At 40.1% G+C, this 25,242-nt stretch overlaps 3 protein-coding genes across 4 annotated transcripts in view; 2 read left to right on the forward strand and 1 right to left on the reverse strand.

The window, feature by feature from the left end:
* Positions 1 to 4,412: 4,412 nt before the first annotated feature.
* MIOS (meiosis regulator for oocyte development) lies at positions 4,413 to 17,975 on the forward strand. Of its 2 annotated transcripts, XM_005514184.3 has the most exons (12): positions 4,413 to 4,630; positions 4,845 to 4,937; positions 6,029 to 7,395; positions 7,601 to 7,699; positions 8,535 to 8,792; positions 9,965 to 10,134; positions 11,265 to 11,330; positions 11,942 to 12,100; positions 12,862 to 13,014; positions 14,314 to 14,518; positions 15,533 to 15,662; positions 15,897 to 17,975. In XM_005514184.3, exons 3-12 carry the CDS (start codon positions 6,099 to 6,101, stop codon positions 15,991 to 15,993), a joined length of 2,634 nt encoding a protein of 877 aa, XP_005514241.1. In that variant the 5' UTR covers positions 4,413 to 4,630; positions 4,845 to 4,937; positions 6,029 to 6,098; the 3' UTR covers positions 15,994 to 17,975. The 2 variants fall into 2 exon arrangements, with proteins under 2 accessions (XP_005514241.1, XP_064907221.1); XM_065051149.1 differs by lacking the exon at positions 4,845 to 4,937 and having other exon boundaries at positions 4,463 to 4,630.
* A 1,955-nt stretch (positions 17,976 to 19,930) lies between these two features.
* On the reverse strand, positions 19,931 to 23,894 carry RPA3 (replication protein A3). The gene is made up of 4 exons (XM_065051162.1): positions 23,705 to 23,894; positions 23,401 to 23,475; positions 20,956 to 21,064; positions 19,931 to 20,479 (listed from the first exon to the last, which is right to left on the reverse strand). The coding sequence occupies exons 1-4, from the start codon at positions 23,801 to 23,803 to the stop codon at positions 20,397 to 20,399; spliced, it is 366 nt and encodes a 121-aa protein (XP_064907234.1). The 5' UTR covers positions 23,804 to 23,894; the 3' UTR covers positions 19,931 to 20,396.
* The window catches only part of UMAD1 (UBAP1-MVB12-associated (UMA) domain containing 1), an 81,098-nt gene continuing 79,750 nt past the window's right edge, over positions 23,895 to 25,242 (forward strand). The window contains exon 1 of the mRNA XM_065051161.1: positions 23,895 to 23,991. The gene's annotated coding sequence lies outside the window, so the exon portion shown is untranslated. The remainder of the gene's footprint in view (positions 23,992 to 25,242) is intronic.

Below are 25,242 nucleotides of genomic sequence, written 5' to 3' on the forward strand. Positions count from 1 at the left end.
ATGTCCCAACAGTTCATGTGATCTAGTAACTGTGACACAGTGGTTTCTGAGAAGGTGAAAATCTTCTGTATTCTTAAACACTGAATAGCTCTTGTGTTTCCTTTAAATTTGCTTGGCACCTGTCATTAGAGTAACAGCATTTACTGGTTCAAAATACAATTTTTCATTTTAAAATGTATCTGAATCTCTCTTGTGCCAGAATCACAGGAAACACCTCTTCTGTAGTTTGTGTATATGTTCATAGCATATTTGGACCATCATTAGGACTCAAAAAATGAGTAAGATGTCACACATTTAAGGTGCTGATACCCTAGTACCTAAAGAATTTCCTCTTAAGATAAAAGTTAGATGATGTGATTATTGCAATTGTTAACTAAACTCACGTCCCATACTTTCCTATGGGAAAATGTTAGGAACGCACAAACTGAATTTCACCTTTTTTATAAAAAGAACGAGTAGATGACTATCGGAAACATGTGAAAAAGTCACTGTGACCCACTTCAACAGTAACAGGGGAAGTGGAATGATGAAAAATGAAACAGATAAACATGAAAATACAGGCTGCCAATTTTGCCTTTGATATATGATAGACCATTCTATTTTAATTACTCTTAATTTTTCCAAGTATTTTGGCCTACTTTATTTATCAAAACAATTGCTGAGTTCCTAAAGATTACTATTATTAAGGAAAACAAGGCTGGTTTTATGAGGAAGAATGCTTTCAGAATAGAAAGAATATTAGAATGAAGTCTAAATCAACTACTTGTTGTATCATTAATATCATATTTGTGCCTTAAATTAATAAACCCTGTGAATATATAACATGTGAAATATATCTTCTTGGATAATACAAATTCTCTCACAAATCTATGTAATAATACTTTTAAACCTTATTTTTCATTTACCTGAGGTCTGCAAGGTCCTTTAGGGCCAAATAGACCTTCCCGTCCCTATGTATTAAAAAAAAGACAAAAATAAAATATTTTTCTTTACTAATATTACTTAGAAACTACTAATAATTTGGTTGGGCTATCAAAATTTAAAAATAAATTTTAAATAAAACATATTCAGTATTAATTCTTAAACATCAGCTAATAAAAAATTCAGTTTTAAACTATATGCCAATATTCTGCATTGAAATACCCTGAACCACCCTCCTTTGTGCCAAAAGAAGTCTTTTGTTGCCCTTTATAGCCCTCCTTGGTTTATTATAGTTTCTGATACTTTATAGATGGCAAATGCCTGTTTCATCACTATCTTTCTCAGTTTTATAATCCTCTCCGACAGATTCAATATAAAATTTTATAGGCTGTTTTTTTTTTCTGTTTGTGTTTGTTTGTTTGTTTTGTTTTGTTTTGTCTTTCATTCAGAAGGCTTTTAAAACACGCCCCGAATAACTCTGTTATCTGACAAAACAGGTTGTCTGGCCTCCTAACAGATTCTTAAAGTTTAACACATTTAAAGCTTTTTTCATATGAGATATGAAATTCTTCCTTTCTTGAATGATGTTTCAAGTTTTCCTATAATTCCCTTATTCCTGAAGAGATGTTACAAACCCCAAGGGAGACACAACTTTTCCCGTGCCTTCAGAATATTACCATGAAACGGACCTATTTTTCTCTTTTCTTTTGACAAAACTTCTTTCTTGCCTTTGAGCTCTTTATTGAAATATCTTGCTTAATAACTGCTCTCTAGGAATTCACAAACACTTCCATTTTATCTTTGATACAATATATAGGATATAAGAAAAAATACACAGAATTACCATTGACAGGATTTAGTTATGATCCATGAGAAATCTGAGCAATGACAATAATACCTTTGCTTTTTTTTCTTTACTTACATAAGTGAGAGAATTTTGAGTTTATTCTACACATCTAGGTAACAAGACCTCAATTGTTCTTCCCCTGGGTATGCTTCTGAGTCTATGAAGTCAAGCCAAGACTGCTGTTTGGCATCTGTAGAGCCCGGATTAGACTCCATATCCACTTGTAATTCCCACCACAGAGCACATCCAAAACTAGAGATGAAGCCAAGGAGACGTCTAGAGAACGTGTATTTAACACAACTGTAAAATCACTGACAGGCTGGTTATCACACCTGTTTATTGAGATTGCCCAGTATTTCCTATTTAAGACTCTGGTTTTCATTGTTTACAGCTTTATGTAACTTTAAAGACATAAACTGAACCTATTCATGCCAGATGTCTTTCTGTCTAAATTTTAGCCAAAGCAACCTGGTCATTTCCAAGAATGAGGCTAACAAAAACCAGGTGTTTTTCTTTGGTTAAATAAAATCCGCATCTTTCACAGTTTAGAGCGGTAAAGTGTATTTCAGAAAGTATAGAGCTTAGTGGAGGAGAAAGGTGAAAGAGGGATGTAGTTGCTGTGGCTCTCATGCAAATATACTGAATTTTGGCCAAACTGTAAGCCTTTGAAAAAAGTAATCTGCATCCACTTGTTAAACACTTGGATTGGAATGGGGAAAAGAAATTGGAAAGATAGAAGCCAGAGGGACTAAATGCAAAAAGGTGACAGGTCACAGCTGGAGTCTCCTTGGTGCACCATATTCCCCTGTAGTGCTTGGAATCAGACTACATTTTTCCCAGCGTTCTTCATCCCGCTCTGGGAACAGTCCGTTCAGATGACAGCAATCTAGTCTTGCTGCCTACATTAGCTCAAGAGGTAATGTGGCAGTAGAAGATTTCACATCCTACCTGAGGATAAAATCTGATCCTAATGAAGTCAGTGCTTGCTATGGAGAATATAAGCCATCCCTTCTGAAATACCACCTTTTTTCTTCTGAAGAAGATACATTGCTAAGACTTGTAGGGGGAGAGCATCCCATATTGCTTGACCAAATTTCAGCAAGTGATTCCCACACTACATCCATAAAATACACAAATACTATGTACAATATTAGTGTAGTACAATAATGTACTACAATCTTTAGTTGAAGTGTTGGAAAGTACTGCCATATCTGTTATCTGTTCCAGCAATTATTCCTTCTTCAAAATGCACACTTGATGTTCTGCCAGAAAACATGGAGTTCCCATTTCCAGGCACAGGCCCTTATGATGCCTTTATCTGCAAGAGGAGAAAGCTCCGCAGTGTCAGGTACTGCCTCCCTTCACAGACAATGGCTGACAGAAGAGATCGAGAGAGTATTTTTTTGACACCGAGAATATCCAAAATGTTTTAGGATTGTTTTAGGATTTACTTGTTTGGTGAAGAAATTTCCATTAACAAGCCACTGCCAATATCTCAGAGGATTTTTACATCAGTTGTCACCTGCCCTGTTCTGCAGACAGAAGTGGACCTCTGGTGGGCTGTCACACCGTGACACTCACTCTCTGCTCCACACGAGCAAGTGAAATTTCTTCTTTGCAACAACTGGCTTTGCAGATGATAAGCAATACCAGAGACATCACAAGAGTGTCACCGTTTGGAACAGAAATACTATTTCAAAGGCACTAACATGTCACAGAACTACTTTCACAGAAAGCAAAATGACTCCATATTAAGGTAAAATTGTCTTTAGGAAAACAACCGACTTTCCCACTAGAAAAAAGTTTTGACACAATTTCTTAGCAGCCCCACATACCAGTCACAGCCGACTCTTTTCATGTTTGCAGAACTACTGGATTTATTGCATGTGTACATTAGAAAATCTGTATTTACGACACCGCCATTGGTGAGATGCCCAGATGAATAGGAGGCCAGGACGCTGCTGCCGGACAGTGTGTGTCACCCCCGGCTCCCATGTGGGCAGGTCTGGGGAAGGACATTCGGGCACAGGACATTTTCTGAGGTTCTTTCACCATCTCGGTTCATCGCAGTCGCATCATCCAGTGTGACACATTCAGTCATTCCCGTTCCTCGCTGTTTCCAGCGCGGTGTAAAAACTGTGCACGCCCACCACCCTGTTGCACCCGATTCTACGAAATTTTTGACAGTGAAGGTGGTGAGACCCTGGCCCAGGTTGCCCAGAGAAGTGGTGGATGCCCTGGAGACATCCCAGGCCGGGCTGGACGGGGCTCTGAGCAACGTGATCTAATTGAAGACGTCCCTGCTCATGGCACGGGGTTGAACCAGATGAGCCTGGAAGGCCCTTCCAACCCAAACCATGCAGTGATTCACCCCCGGCCCCGGTGCCGGTTGTGCTGTCCCCGCCAGCCCCGCGGCGGCGCCGGACACCGCCCCGCGTCCCGCACCGCGGGGAGAGCAGCTCAGGGACACCCCGGGGCGGGTGACCCTGCCCGCGCCCCGGCACTGCCTCACGGCGGGACGCGTGCTCTGTCGGCCACGCCAATTCCTGCAATTTTGGCTAAAACCCAGCTTCCCAGCGTTAGCCGGGCGGCCCCACCCGCGCCGTGACCACGCCCCACAACCCCCGGCCGCCCCACAACCCCCGGCCGCCCCACAAGCCCCGGCTCCAGCCGTGACGCCACCACTTCCCAGCAGCCGCCGCGGCACGACAGAAACGCAACCGCTTTTCCTTCCCCGCCCGCCGGAAGCGCCACAGCTTTTCCTTCCCCTTCCCCTCCGCAGCCGGACACCTGCCTGCGCCTCTCGCTTTCCCTGCGGACAGCGGGGCCGGCTGACGGCCGTGTGGAGCGCCCCGCAGCCGGGTGAGCAGTTGCCGCGGCCGGTGCGGGTGGTGGGTGGTGGTTCGCCCCTCAGCGGCCTCCTCGTTGCTCAGGTCCCGCGTCGTGCCGCCCGGGGCGGGAGCGGCGGGCCGGGCTGAGGCCTACGGGCTCGTAGGAGTCGGGCTGAGGGGGTAACCAGCAGGCACATAAAGGAGGAAGAGTAAATAACGCTTCCTTCTCCTGTTTCCAACTCTAGTGCGGCCCTTTCTCCAGTTGTAGAAATTCATAGGAGGTGTGGGGTCTCTGTGTGTCTGCGTGTGATGATTCTGGACATACAGCTACTAAAAATGTAAGTGATGGTTAAAACAGCAGTGTAAGGTTATGAATGCTGGTGGGACATGTACAAATGAAGAGAAGGCAGTGCTGGGGCAGAAGGTGGGGTTAGGAGCAGGAAAACAAGATGGGGAGCGGGGAGTTGTATTTCTGTAGAAATCTTCAAAGAGGGCAAGACTTCAATTCTGGGCCGCTCAGTTCTAGAAGCACAGGGAACTGCTGGAGAGAGTCCAGCGCAGGGCAACGAAGATGATTAAGGGAGTGGAGCGTCTCTCTTATGAGGAAAGGCTGAGGGAGCTGGGTCTCTTTAGCTTGGAGAAGAGGACACTGAAGGGTGACCTCATTAATGTTTATAAATATGTAACGGGTGAGTGTCAGGAGGACGGAGGCAGGTTCTTTTCGGTGACAGCCAGTGATAGGACAAGGGGTAATGGGTACAAAGTGGAACACAGAAAGTTCCATTTAAATTTGAGAAGAAACTTCTTCTCAGTGAGGGTGACAGAGCACTGGAACAGGCTGCCCAGGGAGGTTGTGGAGTCTCCTACTCTGGAGACATTCAAAACCCGCCTGGACACATTCCTGTGTAACCTCATCTGGGTGTTCCTGCTCGGGCAGGGGGATTGGACTGGATGATCTTTCGAGGTGCCTTCCAGTCTCTAACATTCTGTGATCCTGTGAAGACTTTTTAGGTTATAGAACAGACTTAGAACAGACTGACTCTAATTTCTGTCTATTAATGCACATGAATTAGAGAAGTTTTCTGTGTGTTTTAGGGTGTGTCTCTTTATCAGCACTACACCCACATACCAAGCCACATCACATTTCGTTTGATTCTTTCTTCCATGATAATGAAATAACACTGGTGGGGGGGTTGTAAACACAGCAAATCATGCTGTCAGTTTGTAGGTGGTTGTGTTGGTTTTGCCTCAGTAGGTATATCCCAGCAAAAACAAAGCATGCTGCTGTGGAAAGGGTTCAGATTTGGGTCTGAAATGTGTATGTGGATCAAAGTCGTTCAGAACCATGTTCTTGTTTGTTTGAAGATAATTCCAGATCACAAAAGAATGTGGGGTTTGATAACATTCCTACAAATTATTTTTTCAACAGTTACCATATGCATGGATGTCACCTGAATCTTCTTACAGGAGCTTAAATTGCTTGTAATCTTACCCTAAACATGAGTGGCTCCAAACCCGACATTCTGTGGGCCCCGCACCACGTGGACCGATTTGTTGTATGTGATTCGGAATTGAGCCTTTATCACATTGACTCTGCTGTAAGTTCGGAACTCAAGGCAGGGTCCTTGCGCCTATCAGAAGAAACTACAGCTACGCTCTTGTCAATAAATTCAGATACACCATATATGAAATGTGTGGCCTGGTATCCAAAGTACGATCCTGAATGTCTCCTTGCTGTTGGACAGGCCAATGGCCGAGTGGTACTTACTAGCCTTGGTCAAGATCACAACTCAAAATCTAAAGACTTGATAGGCAAAGAGTTTGTTCCCAAACATGCGCGGCAGTGCAATACTCTAGCGTGGAATCCGCTAGATAGCAATTGGCTTGCTGCTGGCTTAGATAAACATCGGGCTGACTTTTCGGTGTTGATCTGGGATATCAGTAGCAAATACGCCCCAGAGACTGCAGTTGCTACAGAGAAAGTAAGACTGTCAGCAGGAGATCCAGAAGCGGGACTGGTAGTAACAAAGCCACTGTATGAATTGGGGCAGAATGATGCTTGTCTCTCTCTCTGTTGGCTTCCACGGGACCAGAAGCTGCTTTTAGCTGGAATGCATAGAAATCTGGCTATCTTTGATCTGAGGAACACAAGCCAAAAAATATTTGTCAATACCAAGGCTGTCCAAGGAGTGACTGTTGATCCCTATTTCCACGATCGTGTAGCTTCCTTCTATGAAGGTCAGGTTGCCATATGGGATTTAAGAAAGTTTGAGAAGCCTGTTTTGACCTTGACAGAGCAACCAAAACCCTTAACAAAAGTTGCGTGGTGCCCAACAAGAACAGGACTGTTAGCTACTTTAACAAGGGATAGTAATATCATCAGACTGTATGACATGCAGCATACTCCCACTCCTATTGGGGATGAAACTGAGCCAACAATAATTGAAAGAAGTGTTCAACCATGTGAAAACTATATTGCTTCATTTGCCTGGCATCCCACAAGCCAAAATCGAATGGTAGTAGTGACTCCCAACAGGACTATGTCTGACTTCACAGTTTTTGAAAGAATTTCTCTTGCATGGAGTCCTGTGACATCATTAATGTGGGCTTGTGGACGACATTTATATGAGTGTACAGAAGAAGGAAAGGCCAGTTCCTTGGAAAAAGACATAGCAACCAAAATGCGGCTCAGAGCTCTGTCAAGGTACGGTCTTGATACTGAACAAGTTTGGAGAAATCACCTCCTAGCTGGAAATGAAGATCCTCAGCTGAAATCGCTTTGGTACACTCTGCATTATATCCTTTATTTTAATGTAGTTTATGTCTTAAAGAAGTAATATGCCTTTATATGTAAACGAGTTACATGAAGTGCATGAAAATCTTTTAAGTATAACACAACATCCTGTAAATACTTTGCATATATTAATAGGATGTGACTTTTAATTAAAAAGAAGTTTTTCAAACACTTGGGAAAAATTAAGCTTCCTATACATGAAAATACTTATGAAGCAGTATACTGAAGATATGGATCAAAAACTTACAGGAAACAAAGGTCCCTTAGTTTATGCTGGCATTAAATCAATTGTGAAGTCATCTTTGGGTAAGAATGTGCCAACTTTGATAAGGTTTATTGTAGTATTGGTACAGAATGATGCACTCATAGGCCTGTCTTTAAAAATTGTTGAAAAGAGTCTATTTAAAAACATAGAAATGTATTTCTATTTGTGTTTTCAAATATATAAGTTTACAGTTTATTTTACAGTACTTTCCAGAATTTTCAGTGTTCTTTTCGAAGTTCCACATGGAGGTGTAGTTCTAGAAAGCTGACTTTACTGTAGTCCCTGCTAATGCACCGACTACGTTTGTATCACTGTTTAAATAAGCTGCCTTGTTCTGAAGTGGTAATTGCCCCTGGTGCATCACATTATGCTTCTCATGCTCAGTGAAGTTTTTATTAGTATAATCTATTATTTGAATCTTTCTTTCCGTATTCATTATGTCTTATTAATATTTATGCTCCTTGGAACAAAAAAAATAAGTCTTAAGTGGTGAGAATGCTTCTAGCACGTTGATGCTTGCTAAGAAGAAGAGAACTGGTAGAGCAGGTGCTTAACTGTGTATTTCATGTTTGCAAGTTGGATATACTGATCACTCCTGTCAACTGTGACAAGAGCCTCCAAAACCTTAGGAGGTAGAGGAAAGAAAAAGACTTAGTGAGGAATATGTGTCAAGTCTACATGCATGACTTTTAGCAGATCAAAATAATTTTGTGTATGCTGATCCTTACCATGGAGTTTTTAGTGATGATAATTTAAAGTACTAAAATACGATACTCAGCTTTTGTCCTCTTCTTTATGATTGAAATTGAAGTGTTGTGTCACAATTGCAGTTTAAGTTGTGATTTAAGCATAATTTGACTTATTCCCCATTTCTAGGAACAACAGAGAACCTCAGGCACAGCAGGAGTGGATCTGATAGACAGGCAGATATTATTCAGTATCTGAGTGATGAGAGATCCTTGGCTTTGCAGCTCTGTGGGTGGATAAAGAAGGGAACAGACTTAGATGTGGAACCTTTTTTAAATTCACTGGAACAGGAAGGAGACTGGGAGCGAGCAGCTGCTGTTGCACTTTTCAACTTGGACATACGGCGAGCAATACAAGTTCTAAATAAAGGAGCTTCCTCAGGAAAAGGTGTGGATTGTACTTGGTATCTTTTGTTTTGGCATTTTATCACCTTAGTAGATTTTTATGGAAGATAGTATGGAAAAGGTGCCTGTGTTGTCTTATAAAATAGTTACTTGAAGTGGTTGTATTGAAGCCTGAGAATCTGACAAATCCTAATCTTTCACTCTGCAGACTATCATATGCCTTACTGTCTAGTTAAAATCGATGTTATGTTTCAGAATTTCCTATTGATACAGACCCCAGAATGTATTACACTCAGAACTAGTGGCTTCTTTTATTTTAATGGAATTGCATGTTGGCTGCATGTCACATACATCTGCTTCTTTCTGGCTGTGTGCAGCTTTCTGCCAGTGCAATGGCTGCAGAATAACTGAAATGTAGTATGTAGGGTCTGCAGAAAAACAGTTGTTTTGGAGTAATATTTGGTAAGAGTTACAGTGTATGAGGGAAAAGTTAAGACACTGGAGCCAGGAGATGGAGGTATTTTTGCTGTTTTCTTAGCAGTATTCCTCCTACAACTCCGATTTGCGTCTTTGTTCTCCTTTTAAATACAGAAGACTATCTTGTCACTGAAGTGGTTTGGTAAGGCATGAAGGAAGCTGTTCTTGGTGGGGGGAAGTGTGTGTGTGCTTTCCATAGAGAAGGTTCAGAGCGGAGACAAGCTATCTTTGAATTAAAAAATAAAATGGAACTTTCCGACAAGATTAATATTTAGATTAAATAGATTGCGTTTAGGAAACTTGTTGACTTGAAGCTGCTATATGCAATTGTCATCCTCCAACTAGGTCTGTTAATGTGATGGCTATATATGCAATCCTATCTTTTAACTTCTTGTGGATGTGAATTATGGTAAAACAATATTTTATTATAGCAATAGGAATATATTTAGCAGTTCAAACCTATTTCAAAATACCAGAACCAGTATGATGTTGCTTAAAGTATAACTGAGGCTGTCATGCATGTGGGCTTGCAACTTCAGAGCTGCTAACTATAAAGTAGAAACTAAGAAACACTAGTGTATGCACGTTTATTTTAGCTAGCATTAGTTATACTGCATTTTGTCCTGCATTCTGACAAAACGTTCTGCTTCAAACTGATACTTTAAGTTGCAGTTTTAATTGGATTTTTTTAAGTCCTTAAATTGAATATTGTTTCATTGATTGTTTTTAATAACACAGGTGATCTGAACCTAAATGTAGTAGCAATGGCTCTGTCAGGCTACACAGATGAGAAGAACTCACTTTGGAGAGAAATGTGCAGTACTCTGAGGCTGCAGCTGAACAATCCCTACTTGTGTGCTATGTTTGCTTTCCTGACAAGTGAGTCTGGTTCATATGATGGTGTTTTGGTGAGTAAATTTCTCTTATATTAGAATTCCTTTAAGTAATAGATAGATATATATATATACGCACATATGTAGGAGAAGTGCTATATACTCCATTAATTAATCAGATTAGAATGTATTTTTTTTTCCTCCTAAATAGACATTTCATATTAGTGAATATTGTGTTACCAGACAAAGTACATAAAAACCTGCATAGGCAGCCAAAATATCCAGTATAGTCCACACACAGGTATTTTTTTTTAGTGTGGAATTCTTAAACCATTAGAAAAGCATTATCAAAATAATTAAAGCAGGAAGAAAAATGGAGAGAGAGCTTAATAATAGAAATGCACGAAGCAGAGTTAGTGCAGGGGAGCTTGTAGAACTTTCATCAAGCTATATTTGCATTGAATTGTATTGTTCCTTGTTGACTTGTTAAAATAATTTTACTGTGTTGAAACCATAAACAGTAGTTTCATGTCTTCTGAAATTGGTATAAACTTGCTATTTGACGAGCAAGCTAAATCTTTAATTATGAGATACTTTGAGCCTTTAGAGGGGTAATATACTTGGTCCTTGGTTAGCGAACAACAAAAATACTTGATTCAGTAGGAATTATTCAGATAAAGGGAGGACTCCTGCAATACATCAGGGTCATTTTCCTCAACCTGTTAAAGCCAAAATTGTTGTAATACAACGCTTTTAGGGTTTTAAATAAGGGAAGAATCTCAGAGGACAGAAACCAAAGTCTTATTTTTACACTGGCATGAGAGAATGCTCATGTTCTCTGGATATTATGTAATAATTTTATAGTTGTTTTTTGTTGATGAATTGGAAACTGACAGACAAGTATTTTAATTTTTACTGTAAAGAAACCTGTTGAAATTTATGTGAAAAAGCTAAGTACCAGAACGAGTCTAGTCAAGGATTCTATTCTTAAGTGTTTGGGGTTTTTTTGGTGTTTGTTTGTTTTTACACTTTTAATCATAATTTTAGGAAAGAATCAGGTGGTTAGACTGGTTATTTTATTTTTCTGTTTTTGAATTTGTAGTATTAGTTATACAATAGCACAAATGTTCTGACTTTCACAAGCAATGTATTGAAAAAGCGGAAGCTTGTGTGTGATGCTAGTATTTCCGTTTTTCTCTCCAAAGTATGAAAACAACGTAGCTGTACGAGACAGAGTGGCGTTTGCTTGCAAGTTCCTTAATGATACTCAGGTAAGTCTGTGGTTGAACGTTTAAGCAAACTGTTAAGCTTTTTTGGTGGAAGAAACTCTGGGGTGGAGGGGTGAACGCTAGAAAAAATTAGTGAAGAGTGACTTGTTTTCTCTCATCACAATACGATATAAGATACGGTATGATCTGGTTGTCAGTTTGTACCTTCAGCTTAATTTTGTCTTTTTTTTAATATTGATGACATGCTGGTTTGTTAAATGTTATTGCATTAGCTATCTTACTGGGTTTCTATTTATTCAGCATTTATTTCCAGATATTTACCTTCTCTTGAATTAAGGCTTGGTTTTAAAGCTAGAATGTTTTTTTTTAATTCACTGAAGTATTTAAAGAATACGTAACCTCCCTCTTTGTACTTCATATTAAGAAGCTTAAAGTTTGTTGATAGATATTTGAATTCCTGCAATATAGTCGATATAGTCATATAGATTTCCCTCTATAGCATTCTGTAAACAGTGTATTCTGTTAGCAAAAGACACTGTTAAAGGAAGCCATCAATTGTTGAAAGTTTTGACACAGGCCAACGTAAACAAGTTAGGAAGGGATGAACAAATGGCAAAAGTTCAGTGTTGTTTGTTTGGGTTTTTTTTTAATAGTTGAACAGATTTATTGAAAAGCTGACAAATGAAATGAAAGATGCTGGGAATTTGGAGGGAATACTGTTAACAGGGTTGACAAAAGATGGAGTGGACTTGATGGAAAGTTACGTTGACAGAACTGGAGATGTCCAGACAGCAAGCTATTGCATGCTACAGGTTGGTGTTTTACTCAAAAATAAATCTCTATAGAAGGCAATTAAACATTGTTTCTTTAGCAGTATAATATTGAATCTTGTGAGGTAAAATGTATTTTCCATAATAATTTGTGACAATATTTATCATGCCTGTTTTGTGGAATCATCTGAAGCATTCAATGTTAACTACAAATGTGAATCTTCACTCTCTCTGGGTGCAATAGCTTTAGGAGATTGTAGGGGAAAGAGGCAAAATGAAAAAAAAGTCCCTTTCACTAACTGAATTGGAATACCCATTCCCCTGTCTGTTGCTGATGTTTTTCCTGATAGGTTCGAAACATTATTTCTTGTTTTGAGATTATGACAGAGAACTGAGGTGAGGGTTTTTTGTTTGTCTGTAGGTATCAGTTTTGTTTTTTTTATGATGTCCTTGTCTTAGCCCTTAGACAGTTGCAGCTATCGCCAGCACTGTGTTTAACTGCATATGTAATCATAACAATGACATGGACTCTGATATGTGACAGAATTTTATTATCCTTCGTCTGACAGACACCAGGTTTTAGTGGACACGGCAGCACGGGTATTTTCAACCAGAGAGGCAGACTGAAAAAACTTTTAGCAAACACATTACAGTTGAACGGATTTTTTTTTTTTTTTCTAGACAAGTTAGACTGTATCATTTCTCATATCTTGTAGTACTCTTTGTAAAGTCTTTTGAGAAAGTGAATAATACGTGTTGTGTATCTTCAGCCTCTGTCTGACATTTTTTCCTGCTTGCTTTAGGGTTCTCCATCAGATGTACTTAAGGATGAGAGGGTTCAGTACTGGATTGAGAACTACAGGAACCTTTTAGATGCTTGGAGGTTTTGGCATAAACGTGCAGAATTTGACATCCATAGGAGTAAGCTGGACCCCAGTTCAAAACCTTTAGCCCAGGTAAGTGTAATTCTTGTATGAACTGGGACCAATCCAGAAAGGAAAGTGGCATGCACTTCTATAAAAAAAAGTTGCTGGTTGCACTTTGGCTTTTGTGAAGATTCAAGTGTAAAAGAAAGACTTAAGCTAAGGCTGCCCTAGAACAGTAGCCATGCTTTTTTCAAAATAATTTTTGAGGAAGGACGTAAAAACTGTTTTGATAGAGAGTACAGAAATATGGTAAACAAAACTACATTTCTTCATATCTAATCTAGGAAGTCAGTTCCCTATCATTTTTATTAAAGTGTGTTTTATTTTTTTTCTTAAACCTACTTCTTTCAAACAACAGGTTGTCTTTCAGAAACTGTAACTTTTCAATACTTTTTCTGGGACAACTGTTTGTTTGTTTGTTTGTTTTTTTCCTTGGGCAACTGTTTTTTTTTCTTGCACACTGAAAAACAAAATCAGAGATGTATCAACCAGCTGAATTCTGCATCATGGTAAGGATGATGCTGAAACCAGGGAATTGAATGAAGAACCGGTTCAAATTGGCTCTGTTTTAATTGAAGCAAACCTCAAGGCTATTTTGAAGCCCTTGATCCTAAACTAAAAGTGAACAGCAGCAACTTTCATTATCAGTTCTGAACATAAGCTAAACCAACAACTGACGCCCTATACAAGTGCCTAACATCTGGTGGCATTTTTAGCCACCATGGTGTTACCACAGCACGTTCCGCTCTCTCACATCTGCTAAGTATGTGCATTTCAGGGCCCACTGCTGTCTAAGGTTTGCTGTTTTGGAATTTGTGTATCTGTCGTGGCTGTTTTAGGAGAGCTGCATCTGTACTCCTCCAAGCAGGAGGAAGTTGAGTTTACTGCTCCTTCTTTATGCGATCAACATAAACAACCCCTGAAGAGTTTAAAATATGTGCTCATTGGTATCAAGTCACAACTTGTGGCACAGGAAAATCCTCATGTTGGGGACTCTAGAGTGCATCGTCTGACTATAAGGAGGAAAAGACCAGATTTAATTAAGTAAATTTCATTTCTTTCATTACTGCAATTATAACTTTGTATTATCTTAAATAATACCTTTCCCAGTCTTAGCAATTGTGAATATTTTTATGTGCTTTTGAGGCAAGTGAGCATCATTAAGGCCTACTTCTCAGCACTGCATGCCAAATATATAAGCCAAAGTTGTTAGGAACTCAGTCACAAGTAGCCTTGGCTTTCCAGGGCACTGTCTAGAATATCCAGTAAATAAGTCTTTGTTAGGTTAAAAAAAGCCAAAAAAATAATCATTTTGTTTGTTCTCTTTAGGTGTTTGTGAGTTGCAATTTCTGTGGAAAATCTATCTCCTACAGCTGTTCAGCTATTCCTCATCAGGGAAGAGGTTTTAGCCAATATGGAGTTAGCGGTTCACCAACTAAGTCGAAGGTTACAAGCTGTCCTGGTTGCCGTAAACCCCTTCCTCGCTGTGCGCTTTGCTTGATAAATATGGGAACACCAGTTTCCAGCTGTCCAGGTGCAACATAGTGGATTTTAGTTATTCAGCTAGAGTACTAATTAGTGGCCTAATTAGCAGTTCCTGTTGGAAGACCTTCTCTTGCATCTTTTTCTATTTGTATTCATATTGTAAATATCCATTCTCATCATTGTGAAGGAGGGAGACTAGAACACTTGTTTACATTACATCTGATTTTATGATGAAACCTATGTTTAAGTTCCTTGGTGTCAGACCATATGCACAATTGCTTGGTTCTGACCATTTTCCCAGTGAATTGTCAGTGAAATTCCATGGTTAAACAGATGAAAAGATTCAAGCATTGTGGTGGTCAGTATTGTGAGCCTTAAAACGGTAAGAAATGGGAAATGAGATTGTTGAGATGAATTCTAGACACTAGAGAAATCTTAGAATGTAAATGAATTTATTTTTAGCTAGAAGAGGAAGAGAGAATAAATGTAATGTGGTAAACTTTCTGTCATAAAAGTGTATGGGTCATGCTGTCACAGCTAAGAGATAATATGATTGGAACCTCTTGGTTCTAAACATCTTGAGCTCAGTGTTATACAAGGGCTATGTGAAACTAATTTTGTCCATATTTTTAAGTCAGTCTTATTAAAGAGCCATGCACAGCTGTGCAGTTGTCATCTATTCATATGTCTCATTCTTTCACTGATACATATATTTTTTTATATATTTATTTTTATTTTTAAAACAGAACATTTCATATGCAGTAAAATAGGCCCATAATTCACTGGAACATAAATCAATTGCTGAAATGTAAATCACGGTTGAAGGAGATTCTGTCTGTGTCCGTCAGGTGTGAAAAAACAGCTCAGCAATATAATTCTTGTTTTGGCTTTCCACCAGTTCTTCTTTGTTTAATAATTTTACTGACTTCTCTTTGAAAATCAGGCCACTTTTTCACATGATCCTAATGTCAAATTTGTTCTAGTAGTATTACTGGGACTGAAATATAAATGAAGCATAATTATTTACAAGCATATTTGTGGGGGTGGGTTTGCCTCTGCACAGGAGGATCCAAGTCAGATGAAAAAGTGGATCTTAGCAAAGACAAGAAGTTAGCCCAGTTCAACAACTGGTTTACTTGGTGTCACAACTGCAGGCATGGTGGTCATGCTGGGCATATGCTTAGCTGGTTCAGGTAAGTTGATGTTGAAATCTTTCTTATTTGACATGTGTCTGCTGCACTGAGTAGGGCATGCCTGCTTTGCTGTATCTGTCGTTATGCTTTGTCAGTGTCAGGGCATATGCAAAGCCACTATGATGCTGAACTTTTTTGAGATACTATGTCTCTGCATTTACTTAAATGTATAGGTTACAAAATTCTTGTTTGATTTTACCTGATTTTTCTTTTTTTTCCCCTATTGTTATCTAGGGACCATACTGAGTGTCCGGTTTCTGCCTGCTCGTGTAAGTGTATGCAGCTGGATACAACAGGGAATCTCATTCCAGCAGAGACTGTCCAAGCATAAATATCGTTTGAAAATGTGAGGCTCTCTCATGGATGTCCATCATAGTCCAAGCATGTATTTTAGATAAAGGTCATTTGTGACTTACTGACTGTGAAAAAATAAATTGTGATACAATTAGCAAAATGATGTGTGTATGACTGTGCTTGGTAGAAACGGGTATTCCTGAAATGAGCCTCTGGGTATGGAATGTGGTCCTTGTTCAGATGGTTGAAGCTGTTCAGTTCAAAAGCACTCCTTGAATTGTGGAGTCTTTGGATTTCCTAAAAGTTTGAGATTTCCTAAAAAATCCAAATAACTTTTAATAATTTCTCCAGGGTAGTGCTGATCAGCCCTTTTATTTGTTTTCCAAACAAAGCAGTGTTTATATGCTGTGAAAGTGGGCCTTCAGAGTAAACACCTAGAAAGTGTTTTTCAGAAGATCGGGAAGTGTTGCTGTGGGTTCCTCTTTTCGTTGCTTGATCACACTTCTTTGTATGCAAATAATCATTTCCTTCTCAGAGAATTCAAAGCGCCACTGTTAAATGTATTCTAAAGATTTTTATTTTAAAGAAAAATAAATTTCTTTTCTCAAGTTTTGCTAATAGTAAAGCAATATCATTGCAATTCAAGGTTTTTAATTTGCCCACATACCTAAATGATGTGAATTTTAATGCTAAAGAATTTGGGGGTTTTGTCTCCTAGCAATGTCTATATCCTAGGGGAGTACCCTGAAAAGTCATGTATTTGTTTCAGTGCAAAGTGCAGGGAAACTATAGGTTTCATTTGATTAATTTTTTACATAGTACTGTGAAGATCTGAAATCTCAAGGACTGGAGACTTGTAAATATTTAAGTTTTAAACTACATGCTGAGTTTTGACTACAAAACATTTGAAGCCTTTTGGATAATCAGCATTTCCCTGTACTGCAGAAATATGTTGAGAGGTGGGAAATCAACCTATATAAATCGTGCTTCTGGTCACTAGTGGCTACTAGTCAGCTCCCAAAAGGCTGCACAATTTTAGGTCATTGACCAGAAGTAGTTCTAGCTATGTTACCAGGTGGAATCAGGATGATTTTTTAACTTGGGAGTCAATGCTAATACTGTGCTAGGAGCTAATTGGTATTGTTGTCCTTCACTTTGTAGGCAACAAAATTCACACAAATTAGGGGAAAAAAAACCCCACCTGTTTTAAGGTATGTGATAATAACATCAGTTTACTTGGTGTGTGTTTATTTACTACTAGAAACAGTATATGAGTTACTTAACACTTGCGTGCTATGAAATACTAAATGGAATGCTAGCAATAATCTGGTACCATATTGCCAGGACTGTGAAAATTGCTATTTTAAAAGAGAATATATTGTAAAATACCACTAGTTCTAAGTCCTCAAGTGTAGTTGCAACAAGATAGAATGTGGAAACGTTTTCTGTAGATGTACATAATTACATTCAGGACTTTGGGTTATATTTTTTGGTTTAGTATTAATGTTGTAATACATCTGCTACATTTATTCTGATCTAAAATTCCTACCTAAGAGACAAAGATCTTTTTAAAGTTAAAAATCTAAGAGGTACTTGATATTTGTAGGCATGGGAGAGCAGTTACTTTTTTTTTTTTTCTTGTCAGAATATTTATTTATCTTTCCAGTATTTTTTGCACACCTTCTGTTGCTGTTGAAGAGCTATTCAGAATGTTCTCCATTTATAAATGTAAACTGGGGTTTAATGTATGATTCCCTATTTATATAAATAACAGGCAATAAAAGTTTGGCTTTATGGAAATGAGGTTTTGTAAGTGTCAAGGAAATGTTTTTATTCCTCTGTAGTAACAACATCTAGAAAATTTTCCTGATAAATTCCATGTCCAGGTGAATGCAACTACTAACTTACAATGTTTTGTTTTCATATGTAAAGAAAACCCATTTATAACATTTTCAACTTGTCTATATCATCTGTTTGTGTCAAATTCTGTAATTTCATTAAATTAGATGCTTACTTTGATACTTGGCATGTCTTTGAAATGTTTTGGATTATGAATATGTACATTTTCTGGCACAGTATAATACCAGTTTTGGTGGTTGTAATTGTTAATCAGGCTTTCAGGCCAGTAATTACACTATTTGCAAAATCTACAAAGTAAGAGGTGTATGTTTTTTAATGATGAGGGGTTTTTTTTTGTAGCTTGCTTTGCTTTTAAACTAATAAAGCTGTGATTTTGGGGGTGATTTGTTGTCTTCTAACAAAAAGTATAGCTACAGCCATTTTATTGGCTGCAGCTACTTTTACTGTTTCCTCGTATCTGCTCAATCCTGATAAGAGTTAACTAGATGAAGGTAGCCTTGCATGCTAAATGTTTTCACCCTGTGGTTCCTACTGATTACACCCCATTATTTTCATTTCACTACGTGCTTCAGCCTTGCCTCCCTTCCCTGATTAAGCACACACACTTTCTCTTTGTATGCATAGGCTGCTTGCAAATGTGCACAACGTGAGTTGTGCATGCCCCTGCAAGGACAGCAGAGCAGGTCTGGTGGTGGTGACCAGGCTCCCCTTCACCTCTGTTTCAGAATTTTTTTACAGTTTACCCTGCCGGACAGCTAAAACATACTGATAATTCAAGAACTGTTTCACAAACCATAGCTCTCCAACTTGAGAACAGTATTCCATGAAGACTGGACCATGTAGCTGCCCCTGCAACAAGGCAGGCAGCTGCCTCTTGGCATATGACATGAGCATTATTTTAATATCAAGAATATTTTACAGTTCCTTGCATTGCTGTCTTGTTAGTATAGCCAGGGTAGGCCATTTATTCACAAACACTGAGAGACTATAGAGAAGCAGATGAATGAAAAGCGCATAGTGGAAACCTTATGTATCATCTCTGCAGGACTGCACAAACAAGAAGAGTCTTTGCTGACAAGTGGAAACCGCTATTTCCCACTCAGATGTCCTGAAACATATACACAGAAGAGCACCTGCCCAAGGATGGTGTCTGTATGGGGGTGAAGTGCTATAGCCATCTAGTGGTGGCCTGTTAAATCAGGCCTGGATGGTCTCAATGACTAACTGTATACATTTGGCAGTATACATTCACAAAATATCAATTTCCTAAAGTAGAATAGTACAAAAGACTTTTAAATGCTCACTATTGCATGCAATTATTAAGAATGACATTATATTCTACTGAGCACTAAAATATAGCAGTGATAGCACTACAGCATGGAGCACTGTATTGCACCACATAAATCTCATGTTGTTTGCTGTAGGAGACTGGCTTGTACTTCAGAGACCCTCCTCCTTCCCAGTGGCAGTAACTTTGTCACTGTCTGTCTTCTAAGTAGAGAGGGGGAAAAAATAGGTCATCTGTTAACTTTATCACCCACCCAGTTTGTAGTAGCTTTGATAAATAAGAAGACTTTACAACATAAACTCCTTGACTGAAAACAGAGATGTCTATAAATAAGCACAAGCTAGCAATCTTAATGAGGCACTTAATCTACATATTAAACCTGAAACCTGTTTGTATGAAAGGTTAATGAAAATGGCTAAAGTTTACTTGAAATACTTTGAAATATTTATTAATTCACAGAAAACATTTTCAAAGTTAGATTTTACTTTGACTGTGTTACCTTTGGAGATCTACTTTTGCTACATGTTGCAAGTAGCCTGGATAGTAACAAAAGTGGGAACTGTGGGAGTTTGTATGATTAAAGTCATCACGACAAGCTGGCTGAATCTGGTACTTCTGCTGAGACTCCTACCAAGAATTAAGGTTGTGATGGGAACACGACAGCACTTGAAATCCCCAAGCCTAAGTAGACATCTTCCAAGTTTTTAACATCAGTGCCAAAAGGCATCTACCTTGTGTTAAAATTACCCGTGTCAGGTAAAATAGAACAGGTTTCACCATGTATCACCAAAAATCACACTCCAAGATAAAACATTGACACAAATAGTTAAATGTAGTCAGATCTTTTTTATTGGATAAGAGGCCATTTTGAAGATGGAAAACACTCCCCATGTTCAATAAATTTGTATCAAAGCAAAAAAAAAATAATCTTTACAGCATAATCCCACCAAATGTCATCAATACAAGTTTTCTGTAAAGTATCCTAGAACCTCTACCAACAATAAGATGTCTAGAAAACTTCAGCTTCTAGCAAGTCCAGTCCTGCAAGAGAACACTCCTCAGGGATGCGAAGCGTTAAAAACATACAGAGAGTGAGATACCCACAGAAGTGTTCTCCTTCTTGCTGAATAAATACATTTTCAAATTAAAACATTCTTCACTGGCAATACATGGCATATGTAACAGCATATTTTCATTTGTTGGAAATAAATGCAACTGTTAATCACACTGTCAGGTACAAAAGTTACGGTACTGTTGTCCCCTCTGAAGCTCTAAATATATGCTAAGAAAAATCAGTTGTTCTCCCCAGTACCGAATGGGAAGTATTCAGGGAACTCATGAATAATTTTTAGTGCTTCATTGTAGAGTTCCAGATCTGAAAGATGGCAAAGAAAATTGTTATGATGTGTAAGCTAAATGCCCCACAAATGACACCATTAAAGCACTGCTTATTTTAAAGCAGTAGAGCTGAGCATATCCAGGTATCCCTCATCCTCCCCAGTTTTCCCAGGGCAGCCAAGCTCTCATTGCTTGCTTTCTGCAGGGTTATTTTCAGGCCTGCTAGCTGCACAATTGCACCAGGTCCAGTGCAAGGCAAGAATCATGCGGTCAGGAGTAGAAGAATGATCAGACCATAGCAACGATCTAGATTGGCTCCAGCTTTGAGTCAGTCCCCACAGTTTGTACACAATTTCTCCCATATCACTCTCCTTTTCTACATTCTACTTCCTATCTGGCAGCTTGAAGAAAGAACTTGTCCATAAGAAAAGACAATCAGGCTCTCCCTTCTTACTTACTGACGAACAGTTAAGAACTCAAAATGAATGTGTAATAATGTATACTCTTACTTACCAAATGGACTTTTGTCTTCTCTGAACTGGACATATGACATACACATGATGGTCGCCTGATTTGTTACTCTCCCCACTACTTCAATAACTCCTGAGATCTCTTCATCTAACTAGAAAACATACCAAATATGAAATTAGTATCACTGAATTAGCTGCTGTCTCTACTGCACAGCACTTAAGCTAGGAACTCTCTACAACTGATGGTTTGTTCATGACACATTCTGCTCCAGAGTTACAGCTTTTGTAACAGCCAGTTCAGTACTGATACAAAAAATATATAAAGAGGCATTACAGGGAAGATATTAGTTTACAAGTATATAAAACTCTGTCACTGAATCACTGAACAGAAATTCATCTAAGGCATAGAGAGCAGAGGAACCCAGATTTCAATGCACTGCATTCAAACATGAGTAAATTGTAGAGCTCTGTAAGAGCTGTGGAGGTATCATGCACGCCAGAGAACAGTCCCAGTATTCCAGATTCAGAAGGTATAACTGGAAATTATTTCTTAAATAATCTGCCAGTAAGTGTTCAGAATGCAAAGACACTGAGAATAACAAGCCTTCAGTTGAACACGGAAAAAAAAAGCTACAAATTTTATTTTACTCCAAAATTATATAGCTCAAATGTGTCTTCTTTTTTAAGATACTAATTTTAAGAGTGTAGTAATGTTTCAGTAATGGTCTTCCAATACTGAACTCTTAACTTTCTAAGAAGTCTTCGGGAACAGAGCAATAGATTCCCTCTCCCCAATAATTTAGGGTTTCTTTGTTGAAAGGAACTACACGCGCGCGCACACACACACAGAAATTTATTAAAGGGGAAAAAAAGTTTGAAAGCATTTTGATTAGCAAATCTATAAGTTCCTCTATTGACATGATGCAAAACAGAGAGATGAACCTTGGATGATTTTTCTGCACACACCAGTTTCTCCTACAGCAGTGGAACAGACTGTGAAGTGCCCAACGCTGCAGCTATGCATTTACAAAATTCGACCAATTAGTCTGTCGGGGAATGTTGTGGAATCATCAGTCAGATGCTTACACCTGAAGTTTTAGCAACCCAAGGCAAGAAACCGTTTCATGAACTGAAGAAAGAGTTAGAAGGCAGAACTTCTATGACAGACATTTTTTTGCAGTTTGAAGGTGAAGTCAGCAAGCTTAACATTCGTAAAACAAAACTCTTTGCCAAATCAAACTGCATTTTTCATTAAGGAGAGACTCATGTCTTGAAAGTTAGGAAGTACCATGTGCAATTATTTCATATGGAAATCGAGAGACTTCTCAGCATTTAACAACTTATTCAGAGAGAAAGACATAAAGACTACACAGATGCTCAGTTAAGGTAGAGCATTAGCCATCACAAAGAAAATAATCCTTTAATTACAATGTTAGCTAGAGGAAAAATATAGACAGAAGAGAACGCCAGAATGTTATTATTCCTTTGGTGGTACATGATAACAAAGGAAACAATACTTTCTGTGCAGTAACTATAAGTGTATCTTATACCTGTTATATTAAATTATTGATTTTTATTTTTTTTTAAGAAAGAATGCTTCAAGCTAACTATGAAGTTTACAGCAATTCTATGACAAGTGTTCTACGAGGATACAGAAATGTCAACTCAAAAAACTCTTGAGAATACCCTATTCTTGTTTTTGTTGCATTATTTTTACAAAATATTCTGTTAGTCATACCAAGATAAAAGCAATAAGAGAGGAAAAAGTCAAATTAAAATAAAGATATACGGAGGAATATATTACACTTTAAACAACCAATAGAGGAAGACACAGTAGCAGACAGGCATGTGTCTGACAAGGAATGCATTCTCGATACCAGCTGAAAATTGAGAAAGACCAAGGCAGTTCATGAATACAGAGACTGCAAATTAGCTGGAAGATGCAAGAAGCAGAGGCAATTGTGGAAAAGGGAGAAACCAGGGATTATTTTTTTTCCAGACTGAAAACTCAATAGATGCAAGGCACACACAGGCTTCAGAAGGGACAAAACCTCTGGTACACAGAACCACTAAATGTTAGGGATTGGAAGGGACCTTGAAAGATCATTTAGTCCAATCCCCCTGCTGGAGCAGGAACACCCAGATGAGGTTACACAGGAATGTGTCCAGGTGGGATTTGAATGTCTCCAGAGTAAGAGACTCCACAACCCCCCCGGGCAGCCTGTTCCAGCGTTCTGTCACCCTCACTGAGAAGTTGTTTCTACTCAAATTTAAGTGGAAACTCCTCTGTTCCAGTTTGTACCCACTGCCCCTTGTCCTATCACCGGTTGTCACTGAGAAGAGCCTGGCTTCATCCTCGTGACACTCACCCTTTACATATTTATATACATTAATGAGGTCACCCCCCAGTCTCCTCCAAGCTAAAGAGACCCAGCTCCCTCAGCCTTTCGCAAGGGGCAACATATCTCCAAAGTGCTCCTTAACTCACCGGCTCGTTCAGCTCCACAGTCGCATGTTTTCCTTCCCCATCCGAAAGCACGAAAAGCTTCCCCGTCGGATGAACCTACAACAGACATTAGGCCGCTCTGAGCCTTATGGCTTCAGCCGCCTCAGCCACAACCGCGCAGCGGCGCTTCCCCCCGCGATCCGGCCGCTCCTGGCCCGGCTGGAGCCGCCGCACTCCCTCAGGCCCGGCCGTGAGAAGGCGCCACCCTCCCCCCCTCCCCCACAGGCCCTTCGCAGGGCAACAGCGCCGCGCTCCGCCCCCAGACCCCCCCCAACAGACCGCGGACCTTCTCGACGCGGCCCACGAAGCAGACGGGCCGCCCGATGTTCTGCGCCAGGTGGGCTGTAGCGATGCGGCGCCGCGGCACCTCAAAGATGTCCCCCATGGCGGCGCGGTTTCCCGCCCTTTGGCGGAGGGGAGGGGCGCCGTTACCACGGCAACGGGGGCGGTTGGGGCGGAGGTGGGGGTGCGGAGGGGAGGAGCGGCGGGGCGGGACTTCCTGTTCGCCTGACGCGACCCGGAAGCGGAGGTGGCGGTTAGCGAGCGGCGGTGGCGGCGGAGCCGGGCGGGCCGGTGGGTGACAGCGCGGCGGGTGTCGCCGCGGAGGGGAGGCCGGCTCGGAAACCGGGGCTGAGCCCCGAGCCGGCCTCCCCTCCGCGGCCCGTCCGGCCCCTTCCAGACCTATCCGATGTGTGTTTTGTACTCGAATAATTTTTTCCTAAATCATCTTTTATTTCCCCGCGCCTAACGGTGAAAGGGCTGGAAAAAATGTCCTATGAGGAGTGGCAGAGGGCTTTGGGCTTGTCTAGCTTGGAGAAAAGGAGGGCTAGGACTAGAGAGGTTCTCCTTCCCCTCTACTCTGCCCTGGTGAGACCACATCTGGAATATTGTGTCCAGTTCTGGGCCCCTCAGTTCCAGAAGCACAGGGAACTGCTGGAGAGGGTCCAGCGTAGGGCAACAAAGATGATTAAGGGAGTGGAGCACCTCCCTTATGAGGAAAGGCTGAAGGAGCTGGGTCTCTTTAGTTTGGAGAAGAGGAGACTGAGGGGTGACCTCATGAATGTTTATAAATATGTAAAGGGTGAGTGTCATGAGGATGGAGCCAGGCTCTTCTCAGTGACAACCAATGGTAGGATAAGTGGCAATGGATACAAACTGGAACAGAGGAGGTTCAGCTTAAATATGAGAAGAAACTTCTTTACAGTGAGGGTGACAGAACACTGGAACAGGCTGCCCAGGGGGGTTGTGTAAGGCGTCCAGGCAGGTTTTGAATGTCTCCAGAGAAAGAGACTTTCAAGACCTGCCTGGATGCCTTCCTGTGTAACCTCATCTGGGTGTTCCTGCTCCGGTGGGGGGATTGGACTGGATGATCTTTCAAGGTCCCTTTCAGTCCCTAACATTCTGTGATGCTGGGGAGATGCTGAACTCTACTCCCTCGTGTCCAGTGACAGGACACGTGGGAATGGTTCAGAACTGTGCCGGGTGAGGTTTAGACTGGATAGTGATAGGGCAAGAGGAAATGGCCTCAAGTTGCACCGGGGGAGGTTTAGATTGGATATTAGGAATAAATTCTCCACAGAAAGGCTTGTCAGGCATTGGAACAGGCTGCCCAGGGAAGTGATGGAGTCACCATCCGTGGAGGTGTTTAAAAGACATTTAGATGAGGTTCCTAGGGACATGGTTTAGTGCTATAGTTAGGGTATGGTTGGACTCAATGATCCTGAGGGTCTGTTCCAACTGAAATAATGATATGATTCTATTATATGATTCTGTTATATTAGGAAGCATTTTTTTACTGAGAGGGTGGTCAAACACTGGAACAGG

Source organism: Columba livia, chromosome 2, assembly GCF_036013475.1.
Source record: "Columba livia isolate bColLiv1 breed racing homer chromosome 2, bColLiv1.pat.W.v2, whole genome shotgun sequence".
Classification (NCBI taxonomy): domain Eukaryota; kingdom Metazoa; phylum Chordata; class Aves; order Columbiformes; family Columbidae; genus Columba; species Columba livia.

What these genes read in the sequence shown, in the direction of transcription:
- RPA3 (XM_065051162.1), bottom strand. Translation starts at nt 23,803, where the DNA reads ATGGGGGACATCTTTGAGGTGCCGCGGCGCCGCATCGCTACAGCCCAC. An exon ending in TCGTGGGCCGCGTCGAGAAG is followed by an intron (nt 23,476 to 23,704) that starts GTCCGCGGTCTG and finishes TGTCTGTTGTAG; the next exon opens with GTTCATCCGACGGGGAAGCT. An exon ending in AGAAGACAAAAGTCCATTTG is followed by an intron (nt 20,480 to 20,955) that starts GTAAGTAAGAGT and finishes GCCATCTTTCAG; the next exon opens with ATCTGGAACTCTACAATGAA.
- MIOS (XM_005514184.3), top strand. Translation starts at nt 6,099, where the DNA reads ATGAGTGGCTCCAAACCCGACATTCTGTGGGCCCCGCACCACGTGGAC. An exon ending in ACCAGTTTCCAGCTGTCCAG is followed by an intron (nt 14,519 to 15,532) that starts GTGCAACATAGT and finishes GCCTCTGCACAG; the next exon opens with GAGGATCCAAGTCAGATGAA. An exon ending in CATATGCTTAGCTGGTTCAG is followed by an intron (nt 15,663 to 15,896) that starts GTAAGTTGATGT and finishes ATTGTTATCTAG; the next exon opens with GGACCATACTGAGTGTCCGG.